This window comes from Acomys minous, assembly GCF_964271855.1.
Source record: "Acomys minous genome assembly, chromosome: 9".
NCBI lineage: Eukaryota > Metazoa > Chordata > Mammalia > Rodentia > Muridae > Acomys > Acomys minous.
The window spans coordinates 34,947,695-34,968,691 of record NC_140490.1 but is presented as its reverse complement, the minus strand read 5'-3'; the positions used below and the strand labels follow the sequence as shown (position 1 = coordinate 34,968,691).

General features: G+C 41.2%; 1 protein-coding gene and 1 pseudogene across 11 annotated transcripts in view; one reads left to right on the top strand and one right to left on the bottom strand.

The window, feature by feature from the left end:
- LOC311604546 (uncharacterized protein) overlaps window positions 1-20,997 on the bottom strand; it is a 60,828-nt gene that overhangs the window by 11,850 nt on the left and 27,981 nt on the right. For 9 of the 10 annotated variants that reach the window (XM_084794491.1, XM_084794498.1, XM_084794494.1 and 6 more), the window contains 7 exons: window positions 20,450-20,522; window positions 16,084-16,309; window positions 11,932-12,160; window positions 9,951-10,030; window positions 9,264-9,357; window positions 3,890-4,002; window positions 856-967 (listed from right to left, as the gene is read on the bottom strand). In XM_084794491.1, the coding sequence (XP_084650617.1) occupies window positions 856-967; window positions 3,890-4,002; window positions 9,264-9,357; window positions 9,951-10,030; window positions 11,932-12,160; window positions 16,084-16,309; window positions 20,450-20,522 (927 nt within the window). The remainder of the gene's footprint in view (window positions 1-855; window positions 968-3,889; window positions 4,003-9,263; window positions 9,358-9,950; window positions 10,031-11,931; window positions 12,161-16,083; window positions 16,310-20,449; window positions 20,523-20,997) is intronic. The other variant, XM_084794493.1, reaches the window with a different exon arrangement.
- On the top strand, window positions 2,500-3,881 carry LOC311604561 (large ribosomal subunit protein eL27-like; annotated as a pseudogene). Its single transcript has one exon. The product of its transcript is annotated as a large ribosomal subunit protein eL27-like (transcript).

Here is a 20,997-nt window from a genome sequence, read left to right as displayed (position 1 = left end):
GATCTGGGGGGAATGCAGGCATGCTGGGCAGTGGTGGCACATACATTTAATCCCAGGAGACAGGGGCAAGCATATCTATGAGTTGAAGGCCACCAGCCTTCCACAGAGCAAGTTTCAGGTGAAGAAAATCTTAAGTGCAGGTGTGGTGCTATATGCCTTTAATCCCAAACGATGAAGGTAAAGTTACTTTGTAGAAGAAGCCAAGTTTGAAAGTGATGTCTAATTGAATGGGAGGATCAGTGACGAATCAGAGAAAGATTTGACAGACGGGATATGCCCAACTCTCACGAAAACAGCACAGGAAATGGAGGCTGTTTAAGAGCAGCGTAGGAAGAGAGAGGAGGCAGTTTTACAGAAAGAGGTTGAAGAGAGAATAAACTAGACACAGGTGAAGACAGAATGAGCCAGAGAATGAGAAGGAGCCAGAAAATTAGAACAGATTGCCAAAGTTGGTATGAGGCCAGCAGAGTAATTCAGTCAGAGGCCAAGAGAGAAGCCAGAGCTTAGAACAAGAAAGGGTGAGCTTACTGAGCAGTAAGTTTTGAGGGTGAAAACATTCTAGACCTAGATTAGATTGTACTGAGGCTTGAAGCTTCCAGTACTAGGCCTAGGTTAGCAGATGGAGACAGTAAGCCTCAGAGACAATTAAATTAAGCAAAGAAAAGTTCCTATTACAAAGATCTGACTTCATAAAACTTCTTTCAACCTCCATATAACCTGTGTGTAATCACAAACACACACCATTTACACACATGATAATAATAAACAATTTTAATCTTTACATATTTAGTAAAGAGCTTGAAGTTTTATGTGCCCCCAAATTAAGATTTTTAAGTCTTTAAGATTTAAAATTACCTCATGTTGTAACGCTTCAAATGTTCTATTTTTCATATGGCCATGGAAACATAACTCTCTATTTTCACACTCATTTAACTTTTCTTCTGTTATCTTTAAGACTTCCATAAATCTGTAAGAACATAGTAGTAGCATGTGAAAATTTAAGTGTAAGCATTTAAATAATATTTAAACAGACAGTAAATAAGTTATTTTATAAAGTATAAACCTGTCTCATTTGTACCAATCTAAAATTACTTGAAAGTATTCTAATAGAAATTCATATACATATATATTCTTAGGGAATTTCATACAATGTTTTTTTTTTTTTCGAGACAGGGTTTCTCTTTGTAGCCTTGGCCATCCTGGACTCACTTTGTAGACCAGGCTGGCCTCAAACTCACAGTGATCCGCCTGCCTCTGCCTTCCGAGTGCTGGGACTAAAGGCGTGCGCCACCACGCCCAGCTCACAATGTATTTTAATTTTGTATTATCATATGCCTACACCTGTTTTGCTTGCATATATGTATATCTACCACATATGTGTCTGGTGCCTATAGATGGACTGGAGTAACAGATAACCAGCTGTCATGTGGCGGCTAGGGATCCAACCCTGGTTCTCTGGAAGAGTAGCAAGTGCCCTTAGCATTAAGCCATCTCTCAGGCCACATGTAAGGTATCTTAATCTTGTCCCCCCAACACTGCAGGACACAACTCCTCCCAGAGCCACCCCACCCCCACGGCCGCCTTCCCACAACTCCCAAAGCCATCCCTCCCCGCCTCCAACCCTGTTTTATGTTATTTGTATCTACTTATTTTAGAACAAACTATTTTGCAGCATATGTCCTGTTCCTTTGTCTCTTAAAATCTTTCTACCCTGTTCTATAGTGTACCCTGAGTCTGAAGTGCAGGGGTGATGCTGTAAATTACTTGGGAATGGGTACCCCAAGATCACATTATCTCTGCACCTTGACCAGCTGTGGCTTGTGAGGAAAATTTTTATGATTAGTTTGGCAGATAAACCTGTAACCACATACAGAATTATTTGAGAAACAAGTTCATTTTTAGTTCTGTAATGGCTACTTTCCTCATGCGATGACAAAATAGCTGCGGGTTTTTGCCAGCGTAAAATAAGCACAGTGCCGAAGATGCAAAGCCACATGCAGAGGGACAACTAAATGACACAAAGACATCGACTAGAGTCAAGGAACAAAGTCACAAGAACTCAGAAACCAATCCAAAGCAATCAGGGGGGAGAGCCATCAAAGAAGCTGGGAAATATAACGTATTTCAGAATATGGCGGTAGAGACATGATTGTTCACCTCATGTCTTCGTGTCTGAGACATAACATATATTTTGTGTGCCAGCCTTGTTATCTACAGGTTTCACATCCATAGATTCAACCAACCATGAATTAAAAATTCTTGGGAAGCCAGGTGTGGTGGTGCATGCCTTTAATCCCAGCACTCAGGAGGCAAAAAGGCAGGCAGATCGCTGTGAGTTCGAGGCTAGCCTGGTCTACAAAGTGAGTCCAGGACAGCCAAAGCTACACAGAGAAACCCTGTCTCAAAAAAAAAAATATATTCTTGGGAAAAATATCTATGTTCATGGGCATACAATCAGCTAACAAACTAAAGTTTAAGAACATATATATTGGGCTGGAGATATGGCTCAGAGGTTAAGAGCACTGACTGCTTTTCCAGAGGTCCTGAGTTCAACTCCCAGCAATCACATGGTGGCTCACAACCATGTATGAAGTTATCTGATGCCCTCTTCTGGTATGCAGATAGAGTACATAAAAATAAATAAACAAATATTTTTAAAAGAACATATATATCTCATGTCAACAAGAAAGACTTCAGTTCAAATGAGTTTATCCTCTCCATATATTTTATTACTGAAAAAGAGTTTAAAAAAAAAAGTAAATACAATCAACATAACTGTGCTGGGAAAGGACAACAGAGTCTCAGACATAAGCAGGTTTGAATGTCAAAGAGAAGGATATTACCAAAAAGAAACACACACACACACACACACACACACACACACAAGCACATGCACACACATATACACAAAAACACACACATGCATATATGCACAAACATATACCCACACAGACACACACAAGCTTGCAAGCACATGCATACAGACACACTCATATATGCACAAACACACACATGCATATATGCACAAACATATATGTACACACACATAGACACACACACACACACACTTACACACTCACACATTTCAGAACTACAAATTCCAGTTGGAAGACAAAGAAAACAATGACTGTTATGCCAAAGGCTCTGTTCTTACTGCTGCCAAAGCTGTTAAAGAGTGATACTGATATTTGGGCACACAAAAAAGGCTCTACATTGACCTTTAAAACATAATTTTTGGGCCCTCTTTCCTTTCTGCTGGGTGCCAGCTGTTAGCTGGTGAAATGGGCAAGTTCATGAAACCCGGGAAAGTGGCGCTGGTCCTGGCTGGACGTTACTCTGGACACAAAGCCGTCATCATTAAGAACATGGATGATGGCACCTCAGACTGCCCTCACAGCCATGCTCTGGTGGCTGATGGCACCTCAGACTGCCCTCACAGCCATGCCCTGGCGGCTGGAATTGACTGCTATCCCTGAAAAGTGACAGCTGCCATGGGCAAGAAGAAAATCGCCAAGAGGTCAAAGTTCAAGTCCTTTGTCAAAGTTTATAACTACAATCACCTCATGCCCACCAGGCACTCTGTGGATATCCCATTGGACAAGACTGTTGTCAACAAGGATGTCTTTAGAGACCCAGCCCTGAAACCCAAGGCCAGGTGGGAGGACAAGGTCAAGTTTGAGGAACGATACAAGACAGGGAAGAACAAATGGTTTTTCCAGAAGCTTCGTTTTTAAGTTTATTTTCGTTTCTATCGTTTAAAATTTTACAAAAACATAATTTTTGGTTACAAAGTGGCAGGTGCATAATTAATTTTTATTTAAGTATTCATTAAGTTAAAGTTAAATTGATAGCTGAGTAACTAAAAAGATCTAGAATATTAAAAATTTACCTGTGTAGTTCCTTTTCTAATTCTTCAGTTTTTTCCTTCTCTTGCTCCAAAGCACCTGCCAGAAACTGTGCTGACTCCGTCAGTTTATTTCCTTGTTTCTTTCTGTCTCCAGTCTTTGACAAAATATTTATAAGTATATTTTTTTTATTACCTAAGACTCATCCTTATTTCTTTAAACAGTATTTCTCATGAGTTTATGACCAAAATGCATTAGAAACAGTTTATAAAATGCCAACTATGAAAAGTCAAATAACGATTTTTTTAAAAAACAGAATACATTGACTTACTTCTTTCACACAGAAGATAAATGCTGGATATATTTGCTAAAACATAAGTTTTGAGTATTTGGAAGCTGACAGGTGAACAAGCAGGAGAAAACAGAATTATTTACTCATAAATGCCAGTAAGCCCATGAGCACCATTCCCAGATACCTGAACTGAGTCATAAAATCCTGTCCTACTCCTGGGTGTTCACTCCCTGTCCACACACAGGCATCGGATGGGGAAATAGCCAATGCAAATGCCAAGCTACAAAACAGACTGCAGCTTTCTAGCTTGAGGTTTGGTTTTAGACAGGCTGTCAGTCCAAGCTGGCTTAGAGGACAGACACGATATAATGAAGGGGGAATCTTCTGCCTCCACCTCACAGGAGCTTAGACTACAGGTGTGCCGCTTGCTGGGTTGAATGAGATTGACCCGGTAGGCTGTAAAGGCATGATTAGTCCCCACTTGGTGAGCCATCTGGGAAGGATTAGGGGGTGTGGCCTTGTTGGAGGAGGAGTGTCCTTGTTGGAGGAGGAGTGTCCTTGTTGGAGGAGGTGTATCCTTGTTGGAGGAGGAGTGTCCTTGTTGGATGGGGTGTGTCCTTGTTGGAGGAGCTGTGTCCTTGTTGGAGGAGCTGTGTCCTTGTTGGAGGAGCTGTGTCCTTGTTGGAGGAGGAGTGTCCTTGTTGGATGGGGTGTGTCCTTGTTGGATGGGGTGTGTCCTTGTTGGAGGAGGAGTGCCCTTGTTGGAGGAGGTGTGTCCTTGTTGGAGGAGGAGTGTCCTTGTTGGAGGAGGAGTGTCCTTGTTGGAGGGGGTGTGTCCTTTTTTGGAGGGGGTGTGTCCTTGTTGGAGGAGGAGTGTCCTTGTTGGAGGAGGAGTGTCCTTGTTGGAGGAAGTCTGTCCTTGTTGGAGGAGGAGTGTCCTTGTTGGAGGGGGTGTGTCCTTGTTGGAGGGTGTGTGTCCTTTTTGGAGGAGGAGTGTCCTTGCTGGAGGAGGAGTGTTCTTGTTGGAGGAGGAGTGTCCTTGCTGGAGGAGGAGTGTCACTGGAGTGGGGTTTGGGGTTTCAGGTCCAGTCTCTCAGCTCTCTGCCTGAAGCTTTCTGATAAGCCACTGCTCCAGCCTCACGCCTGTCTGCCTACTGCCTGGATCCCTGCCATGATGGTTATGAGCAAGTTCTCAATTAAATACATTCTTTTATAAATGCTCTCCATCCTAGTGTCTTTTCACAGCAATAGGAAAGCAACTTAAGTGCTTGTTATGTACCTGTTTCCTTAGGACTGAAACATGCCTTCCAGGAAGGAGTAAGAAGACCCAGGAGATTCAGGAAGTACGCAAAACATACAAGAGTCAGAAAGCTTCAAAGTTTACAGGAGACAGAAGGCCTCACCACCAGTAAGAGTGTTAACACCCTCACTGTTCACCATGAAGGCGTAAATAATTGTTGGGGAGAGGAGATTCTGTAGTGGCTCTGACTCTAATGTGTGCAGTGAGCCCCAGGAATGAAGCTTTTAAGCTGCCACTATGCTGGTGTTTCCACCTCAGTGATGGCACTATCTTTGAGTCCCAAATGTTCCTATAAATAACCTTGATAAGCTCACTGTTTTACCAAACCGCACCTGGAATCATTTCTTTGGCTATTGGTGCCATATCTAGGGTGAAAAGACATTTGTTAATGTATCCTGAGAAGAAGTCACACAAAAACTGACTTAACTTTGTCGTTTTCTTCTGATTTTTTTTCAATCTGTTTCTTGCCTTCCACTAGATTCTAATATTCTTGAAAACAGGTTTTCATCTTCAAGTCTATTGTTTCTTGAGACAAGGTTTCTCTTGTAGTCCTGGCTGTCCAGGACTTGCTTTGTAGACATTGCTGGCCCTGAGCCCAGAGATCTACCTGCCTCTACGTCCCGAGTGCTGGGGGTAAAGGCATGGGCCACCATGCCTGAAGGAAAAAAAAATACAATTTCTTTCTTTCTTTCTTTCTTTTTTTTTTTTTTTTTTTTTTTTTTTGGTTTGTTTTTCAAGACAAGGTTTCTCTGTGTAGCCCTGGTTGTCCTGAACTCACTTTGTAGACCAGGCTAGCCTCGAACTCACAGCAATCTGTCTGCCTCTGCCTCCCAAGTGCTGGGACTAAAGGTATGTGCCACCACACCCGGCCTTTAAAAATCTATTTTTAATAAAAGAAAAATAAAAGAACAATTTCCAAAGCAAGATCTTCAAGTAACACAGCTCCGATGACATTAGCCATCTTTTAGGGAGTTTGAAGGAAGTGCATGGCCTTGACCTTTGCTTATAACAGAGCAACTACTATTTTATCTGCTTTATGTATTGTAATACCCTGTGTGTGACCCTTAAAAACAAACTGTCTGAGCATACCAGCCTCTGCTCTGTGTTTATAGTTATGGCTCTGAAAGACCCTGTTACTGTCTCAGCCCCTTTCTACAGTGCTGGGCATTGGACCCAGGGCCTTACGCAGTTGTGCTCTGCTCTTTGATATAGCTGCAGCCGTTTTTATATTCAGCTTCCGTTGTTTTGCTTATACAGTGAAATTAAGTTCAAAATTCTTAAATTTTTCAACGGTTTCCTGGAAGCCGTTATTCATAGCTGACACTAACATTCCCTGCCGGAAGGTCAAGCTGGCCTTATACTTAGCTACACACTAGCTGCACCCTTGCCTTGCTGTCTATGTTCAATGGTGTCATAATTCATACTTTTTGATCTACATACTTGGCTATACTTTTAGATGTACACTAAGCACTGCCTTACTTATCTCACTTTGGACCAATCAAACTAAAGGTCGATTAGAACTGCTTGTCTGGTTAGCAGGAATAACGAGTCAGAACTGACCACCCTGCTCCACCATCCACCCCACTGTATGAGGTAACTGCATTTTTTGCCTTTATAAACTGTGTCTGGGAAAGAGGTCAGTGTCACAGTTAGGCTCCCAAGTCCTTTCTGTGGCCCTGATTGCAATAAGCCTTGTCTTGGGTTGTGCATTCACCCAGTAAACCGTCCATATGTGACTGAGACCGGAGTCCGAGTGGTTTGTGCGGCTGTTATTAGACTGCAGTAATGCATGGGAGGGGCGTGCTCCACACACTGCAGTATAGCCCCAGCTGCAGGCCTCCATTTACCGTGCTGGACTATTCTTTGAACACAAGACTGTCAATTGTTTCCTCTCTTGTCTTTGGAATAATCTACTTTGTTAAACAGACATGATGTTAAGGAGGTCTTACCTTGAAGTTCCTCTCACATGGCATTCAACCATTTGGAAGTAAGGTCACTGTGCCAGATAGAGATCTCATATTCCCAGTCTAGACTCTTCACTTTAGATTCTTTTTTTAAAAAGATTTATTATGTTATACACTGTTCTATCTGCATGTACACCTACACACCAGAAGAGGGCACCAGATCTAATTACAGATGGTTGGGAGCCACCACGTGGTTTCTGGGAATTGAACTCAGGACCTCTGGAAAAGTAGACAGTGCTCTTAACCTCTGAGCCATCTCTCCAGTCCCCATTTTAGATTCTTATATATATATAACATCTTAATAAAAGCACTCTCTAGTGTAAGCAACCTATGGTCTGAGGACATTCTGGGTGCGCTAGGGCTAATTACTGAGTTCATGAAAAGAAACATACCTCACTAAATATCCGGTTTATAGAGTAAACTGGAAAATGGCTAATGATTAATTTTAATTGCTTATTTCTAATCCATTCCTTTGGGAATCTATAGAAAATCCATCAATACATTTGAATAAGTTTAATAGGCTTGGGGTGCTATTATAAAAGTTTCAATTTTTAACATCCTAATGCATTTCTGTATGACACTTATGTGTAGAGTGTCTACTAGAACTCTTATTAACAGGATACTTTTTATTGATATGGTGTCACATTATATATGCAGGAAAAGCATGGCAACAGGTGGACTGTTTAATTAATAGGAATAATTAAAACCTGCTTTGACGCCTCTTCAGTCATGAAGAAGCTCAGTCAATACAAATGTGCTGCTTTGCCCCGAGAAGCACATGTGTGCAATGAACCACATGACTCTAGCTACTGTGATGCAAAGAGACAAGTCAATAGATGCAAATGCATCATTGCTTCAACTTAGTTCTCACAGTATAATCCTATGATCCCAATTTCTTTGCTTAAAAGATTTTTAATTATGTGTTTACATGTGTCTGTGTTTGGTAATGTGCATATGTAAATGCAGGGGCCCCCTGAGTCCAGAGGAGGGCATCAGAACCCCTAGGTCTGGAGTTATATAGGCAGTTGTGAGTCAGCCAACATGGGTGCTGGGAACCAAACTTGGGTCCTCCACAAATGTCTGAACTGCTGATCCATCTTTCCAGCTCATTATGTGCTATTAAAACAGCATCCTAAATTACATCTCTGCCTTTTCTGAGATTGCCATGAAATGTTGTTGGAAGGATAATGAGCAAACGTGAAAGAAAAAAATTAGCCTCTGAGCCCTCAGTGCCAGTGGTGCCAATTTCTCTGCAAGGCTCTAGCACATCGAGCAACCATTTCTACCAACTTACCGCATCACATTTCTTTTAAGTATAGAAAAAATACACTTTATTGGGGGAAGTGTTTGTGAAATGGACAATACTAGTTCTTGGTGAAATAAAAATTAGAAGCTATTTATTCTTAAAACATCCCTGAAAGGCTAGATTACAAGAGACTACATCGAATGTCAACTTAATATGCTAAGAAAAATAAAATACTAGCAGAGCTCTGTAAAATACCAACAGAGCCTCAAGCAGAGACAATAGACACATGCCTCTCTAAAGTAGGTTATAACAGGCAGAAGGCAAAAACAGCCCCGATGTCCCTCAGTGGATGGATAAACACAGTGAAATGCTGGATTTCAACTGTCAAAATCCTCTCTGGCAAGACCTTACTGGACAAATCGTTAATTCTATGAATTCAATCAAGTTTTTCTGTTAAGTCAAGAGGATTTGCACTCTTAACATATATCACCATGAACACAGAAATATTTTTTTATCAATTAACTCTTTCCTGTTTCCTATACTTTTTCCATACAGCAGCACTGAGGTCAGGCAGATTGCTCTTCACAGTGGTAAAAGGAATGCCAGACTAGCTCACCAAATCTTCTCTTAAGAGTTGAGTCTCAATCTCTTCGATTTCTTCTGCTTGGTACTTTACTGAGTGCTCTAACTTGAGACACTCAACTTCCAGCCTAAAAAGTATTTTACAGAATAACTAGTTATTCTAAATTATTTTATTCTCATTTTTTAAAATATTGATTTATTTATATGAGTGTTCTATTTCCATGTGGTTGCCGGAAATTGAACTCAGGACCTCTGGAAGAACAGATAGTACTCTTAACCACTGAGCCATCTCTCCAGCCCATTATTCTAAATTCATAATGATTTGATTTTTTTTTTTTGTTTTTTTTTTTTTTGTTTTTCAAGACAAGGTTTCTCTGTGTAGCCCTGGCTGTCCAGGCTGGCCTTGAACTCACAGTGATCTGCCCGCCTCTGCCTCCAGGGTGCTGGGATTAAAGGTGTGCGCCACCATGCCTGGTTTATGATTTGATTCTTAAAGAAGTGAAAAGAAGAAAGATGAGGGAAGCCAGGATCTTTCTGATACAAATTATGTAGCTTAGCACTGACTTGTATCCCAGCCCTAAATCAGGCAGCGTACATAACATAAAGTCTCTCTGGCTTAACACGGGTGTGTTTACTGCTGCAGCTGACACAATCTCCACACCACACTATTGATCGGATTTATACATTACTGAGGTGTTTCCCATGTGGCTTTACGTCATACTTCCGTAGCAGATGCTCCGTTCTTGGGGAACTCAAGACCCCTTCTCTCTGTGGATCTTCTCCCAACTGTGCTTCCTGCAACTAAATCACAGAAGCTTAGAGTCATTCAGAACATATCCGCCCATCACCTACTTTCATGCTAACGCTCTAGTCAAACAGCTGCACGCATTCGCCATTCTGCCATGGTTTGCTGGAGCTTCCGTGCTGTACAGACTGAGAGCAGAGTTGCTGGAAAAGGAACCTTATTCCCATGAAGCCTACAACCATACAGTCCACTTTCCTGCAGAAGAGTTTTTGACCTCTGCTCTAGAATGGAAGCACAAGATTCTTGTTTTGAAATTACATCTTATGACATACTCAAATGGAGATAATTAATAAAATGGGAGAAAACCCAGAAATTCACCCGTGTGAGGAATTTGATTATATTTCAATGCTAACTCAAAAAAGATCATTTGGAAAATTCATACAGGTGAATTCGTACAGAATTCCAATGATAATAAAAAATAAAGATGATATTCTGGGCAACAAGTAGATGTTTCATGAAATTGTCTGAGTGGTATCACCTGTACAGATGGATCTGTACTCCGGCTCCCCAAGCTTAACACTTGTGTGAAGTGAACAGCTTAGCTTTCTGTACTTCAGTGACTCTGACTCTACCATGAGAGATCCATTTACCTACAACAGCAGACTCTTATAGAGGTAATTGGTGCACAGGAGCCGTATGTTATATTAGCTTTCAGCATTAGCACTTTGTGGTTTAAGGCATGGTAAGAGCTGCTATGGTAGGTACTTGGCGTGTCCGTAGAGGTCTTCCACACACAGTGCACTCTGTCATTTTTCACACTGCAGAAAGCAGCAGCCCGTAATTTCTCCCCAACATATGTAAAACGTTTACAACTGCACTAGCAACCACTTATAATGATTCATAAGTAACTTTTTCTCAGTGCTTAATTTTCACTGCAACGATCATATAGTCAAATGCAAACAGAACCTTCACACCACACAGCAGGTAACAGATGTGGTACCTGAAAAGACTGGCATAATATTGGACTCTATTTTAAGATCAAGGTTCATGAATCAGTGCATTCCTAATGAGTATTCATGATTGGCTGCCCTCCCCGGAACTCTGAAGAGTATGTGGAATGCGTATCAGAAAAGCAGTGCCCAGAGCCTTTCTGAATTAAACACTACAAGTCCACCTTCCCAGCTAGCTCCATAACAAAGGAATCCAAATCTCATTTGTCTCCATAGTTAGGAAAACTCATTTTTGTCTTTGACAAAATAATCTTCTATTAGAATAAGTGCTTCAAATTTCCATACTTAATTGCTTACCCACATTTATCTCACAGGTCTTAGTATATAAGGTGAAGTGCTTAATTTTGTCCTGGCAAACTGTTAAGCAAAAAATGTGTTCAGTTTAAGTAAAAGTTACATCCTTACCAAATATCATTTCTCCTTCAGTAAATGTATACTTATACAAGATTGTCTTCTAAACAAATGAATAACAATGCAAAAACTAAAAGAACAAAGTAAAATTACAGGCAAGTTTGTTACAAACAATGATTGACAAGAGTTAGATCCATAATTTTAGCTACGTTATAATTTCATCATAGGATGAAACAATTTATTTAGCACCTAATAATATAACAATACACTGTATAACAACATCGTAGTCAACTGTTGCATGTGTGACTATCCAATGGTGGTCCACATATGATGCTTCCCAGTGCTGCAGTCCATGTGCTACAGTTGTGTAAGCAGAACCTTTAGTGCTTGCAGAATGATGATATTGTCAATGAACATGTTTCTGAAATAGCATCCCTTTAGTGACACATAGATGGATGGATGGATGGATGGATGGATCGATCGATCGATAGATAGATAGAGACAGATAAATTAAAGATATTACATACATATATAAAACACAAATTGATACAAGTAATATTGATAAGATATGAAATTTGCAGTGATGATTAATTTACCTGTGTCACACTGTTGTTTAAAGCCTTTAGATTAATATTAAGATTCTCAAGGAACAATTGATGTTGACTGATGTCAAATTCTTCATTATAGCATTGATGGTATGACGGTGACAATAGCTGCCTTTCAAATTCTTCATGATATTGCCTTTCCCCGTCTCTTAACTCAGTTTTCATTTTTCCATAACAACAAGCATCACTTATTCTTTTCTCACTTCGTTTGAAGAAATACCTGCAATTAAACATGCTTATATTAATCTTCATTGTGTTTAAATGAGAATAGGCCCCATGGGCTCAGATAATTGAATGTTTGGTCCCCAGGTGGTGGAACTATTTGGGAAGGATTGGGAAGTATGGCTTTGTTAGAGGAAGCGCGTCTCTGCGTGTGGACTCTGAAATTTCAAAATCCCGCACCATTCTCACTTAGTTCATGCTGTCTGCCTCAGGCTGTGGCTCAGGGTCAGTGCTCAGCTGTCGCTCTCTCAGGGTCAGCCCTCAGCTGTTGCTCTCTCAGGGTCAGCGCTCAGCTGTTGCTCTCTCAGGGTCAGCGCTCAGCTGTTGCTCTCTCAGGGTCAGCGCTCAGCTGTTGCTCTCAGGGTCAGCCCTCAGCTGCTGCTCTGGCACCATGCCTGCCTCCCTGATACCATGCTTCTTTCCAAAATGAACTCTAACCCTCTGGAACCATGAGCCCCAAATTTAACACCTTCTATATGTTGCCTTGGTCATGACATTTGGCCAATAGAGAAGTAAGACATTCATTATTTAGAAAAGAAAATGTTAATTTTTGTAACTGAGAGTTTCAGCACACTAATAAATCAGTATCTTTAATGACTTAATAAAGCTGCTCTGTCCCCATTATTTTTCCCATTTAGTTCACATGTTTTTATTTCTCATTTCGGTCTCTTTGAAAGATTGTGTATACTTGAAATGTAATAATGAAATAACATTTTAATGATTGATGAATTTCCTTAAAAGTAACTCTGGTAAAGAATATGAAAAAAATCATCTTGAAATTATTCAGGCATGGTACCAACTGAAAATCATCTTTTCCACACTATTAGAGTTATTTCTCAATTAAAACAAATAATATGAATTTAACCACTTTTTTAAAGTTACTGCTTATGAACAAGTTTCTAAAATAACTAGAAATTACATTTTATCTTCCTAAAATACACAAGCAGGTGGGTGTGACAATGCACACCTTTCATCCCAGCACTTTGGAGGCAGAGGCAGGTGGATCCTTGAGTTCCAGGCCGGCCTGGTCTACACATTAAGTTCCAGGCCAGCCTGGTCTACACATTAAGTTCCAGGACAGCCTGATCTACACATTAAGTTCCAGGGCAGCCAGTGCTATACGGAGAAACCCTGACTCAACACACACACACACACACACACACACACACAATATTACAAGCAACCCCAAAATGATCGTACAGTGTTGATAGCACCCTGAGATGCTACTACACAGCAGCTTTCTGCACGCTGCCATACTCTGACTAGAACAAGGGGTCTAAAATCTGTTGTCCCATTTTGTTAAGATTTTTTTTTTAGTACTTCATCCTATCTTGTTGAATATTATATACTACCTCAGTTAAGTATTATATATTAAAAAGGCCCCATTTGACCAGTATAGGATCTAATTAATCCATAATAAAAATAATATATACTTGTACTATATAAATTTGAATCATCAGTGTGTAAGAGAAACATGTTGAATAAATTTAAGCACCAATTTACATTTTTTATATTGACTGTATGCATAATATATGTGTATCCTCTTGTTATGCACAGGTGTGCGTTGTGTACACATGCATGTATAAAGCAAAGTTAGTGTCAGGGATCTTTCTCAATAGCTCATTTTATTTTATGGGTCAGGGTCTCTCTCTAGCCCTAGAGCTCACTGATACAGATTGACTGGCCACTGGTGTCCATGCACCCTCCCTTCTCTGCCTGCCTAGCCCTGGTATTACAGACATACAACGTGACACCCAACTTCTCATAAGGATTCTAGGACCAACCCCAAGCCCTCATGCTCTCATGACAAGCACTTTACCTACTAACCATCCTCCCAACCTTCTAGTGGTTTGTTTATTTCATGCACATCCAGAACAAACGTATTGATGAAGCCTGGGTTGTCTAGCATATGAGACCCTTGGTTGATCCCAAGCAATGAAAATTAACTAAAAACTACAACTGTTTACATCCTAGCGAAAAAAATCCTGGGTTCAGGAAATTTATACATATGTATTACTTTTTATTGATTCTTTTGTGATGCACCCCAGTTCTGGCCATCTCCCCTTCCCTTCACATCTGCACTTCACTCTTGCAACCTCCCCCCAAAATAAAACACACACAAACAATTAAACAACAAAAAGTATAGAAAACATCTCATCATGGAAGCCGTAGTACATCACAGTGTGTCCCACAGTGTATCCCTCTGTCCACACACTTTCACTTGCAAATGTTCATTGTGGTGAGTCTTGGTCTTGTTTGAGGTCTCTGGCTTCTGTGACACCATCAATATTGGATCCCCACTAGGACTCTTCCTGGTTATCTCGTTGTTGTCCAGTGTCATGGAGACCTTCCAGCTCTGGATTAGCAGAACTGGCCCTCCCATGCATCTCAGTTCATTCTCGGTTGATACAGATTTTGGAGTAGGCCCACTCAGAGCCCTGGATCTGGGCCGGGGTGGTAGCTGACTTAATTGGCCAATGCACCTTATCCACACCACCAGGGAGAGCTCTCCAGGACTGCTGGGGCTAGGCAACCCACTGCAGCCACGGACAGGAGGCAGGGTCACCTCTCCTACTCTCATGCCCTTGGGTCCTGCTCACCCACCCACACCCATGCTTCCAAAGCCAGCTCCACTGTGGGACCCACTTCCCCAAGTGCTGCAGCTTGTGAGGGGCTGGGCCAGCTCTCCTGCTCTCAGGCCCTCAGGGCTATCTAACCTGTGCCTTCACTATCAGGGCCAGCCCCACTGGGTTGCCCAAGCAAGACACAGCACCTACTCTCCTGAGTGCTATAGCCAGTGAGGGAACAGGGTTAGCTCTCCCTCCTCTCATGCCCTCAGGGGCAGCTCTGAGGAAGGTAATGGGACATCACTCCTGCATCCGCGCTACCTCACAGGAGTTCTCCTTCACTCTCACCCTTGGGCAGCTCACCTGCACTCCCTCCACCAGTGCCAGCTCTACTGTGCTGCCAAGGCAAGGAGCAGGGCATGCTCTCCCAAGCGCTGCAGCCAGCAAGGGACAGGGAGACAGGGCCAGCCCACCCATTTGCATGATCCAGGGCCAGATCTCCTGAGGGCCTCCAGGTGGCAAGGGGCAAGGTGGGGGAGGGCATCACCCTTGTACCAATGCCACCTCACAGCAGATGGACTAGTGGTGGAGCCAACTCTCCCACATTCTCACCCTCAGGGCTACTTTTTATATTCTGGTGGTATGCTTTTAAATTAATTGAACTGACCTGGGTACAGCTTAATCCCTTCCTAAAAGTTCTTACATATTCAATCAATAATTACATTGAAGCATTCACTAAAATATAAATAATACCAAAACATAAATTATATTTCTTGATGTATTAATAGCCACAGAAACATGAAAGCAGCCATAAAATCTTATTGCTATTCTTATTTTAGAATAGTCATTTAAGTATTAGGATTATTGTAGCTAACAGCTAATAGTGTTACCAACAATGTTTTTAATCGCTTTTACTACTTTAAAGTTTTATTTTATATGTATGGGTGTGTTGCCTGCATGTGTATTTGTGCATCACATACATGCCTCATGCCTATGGAGGCAGAAGAGAACCTCAGGTCCCCAGGAACTTGATCTACACATGGTGCGCTGTCTTGTAGATGCTGATAATCAAACCTAAGGGAGTAGCCACCTCTTCAGCTCATATTTACAATAATATATTTTTTTAATGTGGGCCTCACTGTGTAGCTCTGGCTATCCTTAAACTTGCTATGTAAACTGGGCTGGGATTTAAGGTATGTACCACAAGGCTAAACTATTTACAAGAATTTTATACTACACAAGACTGAGACATTTTCTTCCATATAAGAGTCCAGAAGCCAAGTCAATAATTAGAAAGTATCTCCTACAATTCTGTAGCATCACATTAAAGTTTAAAAATTTTTTTCCAGCTTACCTGTCATACCTCAAATGGCAGCGTTCTTCCTGTTCTGTTTCTCTTTGCTCTAGTTGTGATAACACTTTAGTAATTTTAGAGAGTTCTTTGTGTGCTCCACCATGCTCAGCTTCCATTTTTTTAATTTCTCTTATAAGTACACCAGCACAACTATCTTTAATTTCTAGAAGCCTTTTATATAAATATAATTCATCCCAGAGTCCCAATAGGCAACCAGAATCTGTATCTAGGAGAAAACAATATAGGAAACAACACGTCTGAGGATTTTTTTATGCATGGTGGACTATATGTTTGACACCCTCTAGTTTGTTTACTGAGCTAACAGCTCTGCATGTGGACAGTGTGGAACATATTTGTCTGACTCTTCAGATACAATGGATGAGATCCTGCTCATGCTCAGTTTCACGTGTGATGGAAAAATAAATAAAATGACCATTATAAAATCAGATAAATGCTGATAGAAAACAGGGGACTGCCTCAGTGGGACCAAGGGAGACTATCCTGAGGAAGAGACGGCCACACTGGGAAATCAAGGACGAGCAGGATTCAGCAGAAGATAGTCTATCCAATGGACAGCACTAGTCTAGCCGATGGGCAGCACTAGTTTAGCCGATGGACAGCATTAGTCTAGCCAATGGACAGCATTTGCTGAGATTACATTGTAGTCTGCCTTCAACAAAGATGGAGTGAAATGTATCAACTTATAATTTTACCAGAAACCACCAAAGCCAAAACAGATGAGATTGTTCTGTCAACAATATTTAAGACAAAGGATTATCAGCAATAGTCATGATCCCAAAGCTTGCAAAAGGGAGGGAATGGATTAGAACTTATTATCAGGAAGATGGTCTGGGAAACCCATTGAGAACCTCTCTAAAACAAAAAGTGGAGGTTCTGCTTAGCATGTATAAGGCCAAAAATTTAATCCTTGGAACTTAAAAAAAAAAAACAGAAAAGAAATAAAGTATTTTCCAGATATCAACAAAAGTGGCAAACATCTAACTAGCCTCTATGAAAATTTCCATCTTACAGGTGATAGTGGTTATAAGATCTCAGAGGAAGATGAAAAGCAATGTTTGGAATGAGTCCAGCAGGATAGGAGGACTCACTCCTAATGTTCCAAAGATCAATAAAATAACTATGAATAACAGTCGTTGACTTATGATTTCAAAAAACAAAGTGGATTAATGATGTTATGACAACAAAGAAACAGTAACTCTATGAGGTAACAGATATGATGACCACCCTCATTTGGTCAAGCTATTTTGACCATCCATATTGAACACATACATGGAAATGTCACACTGGATCACATGATACACACAACCACATGTCATTTAAACATAAAAATGTATAAACAGAATTTAAATCTATACTTTATCAGAATATCATCAATTCAGAAAAATGTGATAAACACATAAAGATCTATATGCTAAAAACTACAAATATTTCAGAGAAATCTAAATGAATCAAATCTAAGTAGTCATATACTTTGCTATAGAGTCAAAAGATTATTTAAATGCTAATTCTCAACAGTCTAATTCCCCAAAGACTTTTCATGTTAGTCTTTCTTAGTTACAGTTATTTATTTCACATATATGTGTATATATGTGTATATATGTATAGGTGTTTATGTCATGGCGCATGTGTGAGGTCAGAAGAAAACTTGTGGGAGTTGGGTCTCTCCTTCTACCTCGAGTTTTGGGGATCAAACTCAGGAAATCAAGCTTTCTGTTTAATGTCTTTACTAACTGTCTAGTTTCTTTTTTGTTCCTATGATAAGACGCAGTGACAAAGGCAACTTTAAAAATAAATCATTTAACTCAGGGCTCAGGGTTCCATGACCATCATTGTGGTGAGCATGGCAGCAGGCAGGCAGAGTGCTTTTGCAGTAACTGAAAGTTTGCTGTACAACCAGAAAGCAGAGAAAACTAAGAATGACACGGGCTTTTGAAACCTCAAAGCCCATTCCCAAAGACACACCTTCTACAAAAAGGTCATCCATCCTAACCCTTTCTAAACAGTTGCACCACCTAAGGACCAAGCACTGAAATGTATGAGCTGATGTGGGCCATTCTCAGGCAAAGAACCACTCCTGCAGAGCCAAAGACAAGGGATTGTTTTTAATTGAAAATATGTCTATAACAGTCCTGTAAAGGCCTGGGAATATAGCTTAGCGGGACAGCAGTTACTTACCACACACAAAGTCTGGGTTTAACCCCCAGCACTCAAAAACAAAACCGAAATCAGAGAAATGTAGCACACCTACAATAGCCAAAGTAGTCTCCAAATCCAGGACAGCAAGAGGAAGGCTGGGATTGCTTCACATACTACAGATATAGAAGACTCAAGAGTGATGCTAGTATAAAGTCATTTTTTAAAATGGAATACAATACAAAGGATTGGGCAAACACAAAAACAGCCAGCTTCTTTTTTATAAAAATACAAGCAATGTGCAATAGGAGGTTATAGCACCTTAAACACATGCAAGAAAGGGTCAGAAGGAAACCAATGGTTTTATGTGAGTACTAGGCCTGAATAAAAATAATATGTGAGGTATAAGATATGGCTGGAACAGTGCTGGCAAGTGTGCAGGATGGATCACCACCAGTCAGAAAGAAAGGATAAAATTCAAGCCTACAACAATGGAAAAGCATTGAGATAGATAGATAGATAGATAGATAGATAGATAGATAGATGCCAGGAAACACGTAAAGAAATGTTCAACGTCCTTAGTTATTAAGGAAATACAAATCAAAATGGCTCTGAGATTCTATCTTACACCTACCCAGATAGCTAAGATCAAAATTTCAAGTGACAGCACATGCTGGCAAGAATGTGGAGAAAGGGAACTCTTCTCCATTGTTGGTGGGAATGCAAATTTGTACAACCACTTTGGAAATCAATCTGGTGTTTTCTCAGAAAATTGGGAATAGTGCTACCTCAAGACCCAGCTAAACCACTCCTAGACATATACCTGAAACATGCTCTACCACACAACAAGAGCATTTGCTCAATTATGTTCATAGCAGCTTTGTTTGTAATAGCCAGAATCTGGAAACAACCTAGATGTCCCTAGAGTGGATAAAGAAACTGTGGTACATTTACACAATGGAATATTACTGAGCCAACATGGAAATCTTGAAATTTGCAGGCAAATGGATAGAACTAGAAAAGATGAAGCTGAGTGAGGTGACCCAGACTCAGAAAGACACACATGGTATGTACTCACTTTTAAGTGGTGCCCAACATAGATGTCCTCTGAGAGACTCAACCCAGTGGGGGGGGTGGATCAGAACAGATGCTGGGATTTGCTTCTGAACTCCAGGTGGAGTGCTGAGAGTGGTATGGAAGAATGGGGGGGGGGGGCAGGGGCAATGGAAGGACCCAGAGGGTTCAGGAGCCCCATAAGGAGACCATCAAGGCAGGCAGATCTGGACCCAGGGGGGTCTGCACAAACATTGTACCAAACAAGGATAATGTGTGCAATAAACCTAGACCTTTTGCTCAGATCTAGCCAATGGGTAACTCATTCTCCATGCTTGTGTGGAGAGCAGGGACTGGCTCTGACATGAGCTCTGGTGTCCCCTATTTGACTACTTCCCCTTGGTGGTGAGGATAGGCAGGCACACAAAGGAAGGGGAAGCAGGCTATCCAGATGAGACCTGATAGGCTGTGGTCATATGGTGGGGGAGGAGGTCTAGGGGAGGGGAATAGGGCAAAAGAGGGAGGGAGAGTGGGAAAGGGAAGTTACAAGCAAGAGGACAACAATCAGGATATAACCTGAATAAATTATAATAAATGTTTTAACAAGGGAAATACACTAAGGGGAAAGAATCACATTTTATATTGTAAGTCTTAAAACCACACAGGGCTGCACAAAGGACATGGTTGAACGGTTTCATCTGTTAGTTTTTGTTTTGTTTATTTTGAGACAGAGTCTATGTAGGTGTAATTTTTAAAAAACACATAATACTTGCAGAGGAGATCATGGTTCTAGGACAGCTGGGAACAGCTCTATGGTTACTATGGTATTCCAGGGTGAGACCATGGTCAACCTGACCTAATCATGAAGAAGGGACAGGAGAGAAAACAGCCAAGAAAAGATGGGAATGTCACATGCACCGAGAAAAATGCAAGGAGGATAACCGTAACAGCCATTCTATTTAATATAAAGTACAGGAGTGGTGTAAGCAGAAAGTGTAACACATCACTGTTCTGTGCCACAGCGCTACTCACTCTGTACCTGTGAGTACAAGGCACACTCAAAGATCTCATATGTACACGCTGGTCCTGACATCACACTCTGTTCCAGGTTGTGTGTTTAGCAGCAAAGCATGCTTATCACTAGGGTGAAGCAACTCACAATCATCTGAGGCTGTTTGAGATGACACAGTCCGGTCATGGAGGCCTTCTAGAACATTTATTTGCTTTCTGACCTGTAAAATAAACACCACAAGATGTTTATACCATATACAACATGTATTATGTCTTAAAATATGTTGGGTTTGCCAGGCATGGTGGCGCACGCCTTTAATCCCAGCATTCGGGAGGCAGAGGCAGGTGGATCTCTGTGGGTTTGAGGCAAGGCTGATCTACAGAGTGAGTCCAGGACAGCCAAGGCTACATAGAAACCTTGTCTTGAAAAAACACACAAACACACACACACACACATACACACACACACACACACACACACGTACACCAACCAAGGACCATGCACGGACTGGACCTAGGTCCTCTACATAGATGTAGCCAATGGGCAGCTCAGGCTTCATGTGGGTTCCCATAGTAAGGGGAGCAAGGGCTGTCTCTGATGTGGACTGTTGCTTGCTAATCGATCACTTCCCCCTGTTGGGACTGCTGTGCCAGGCTGCAGGGAAGAGGATGACCTCTGTCCTGATACGATTTGAT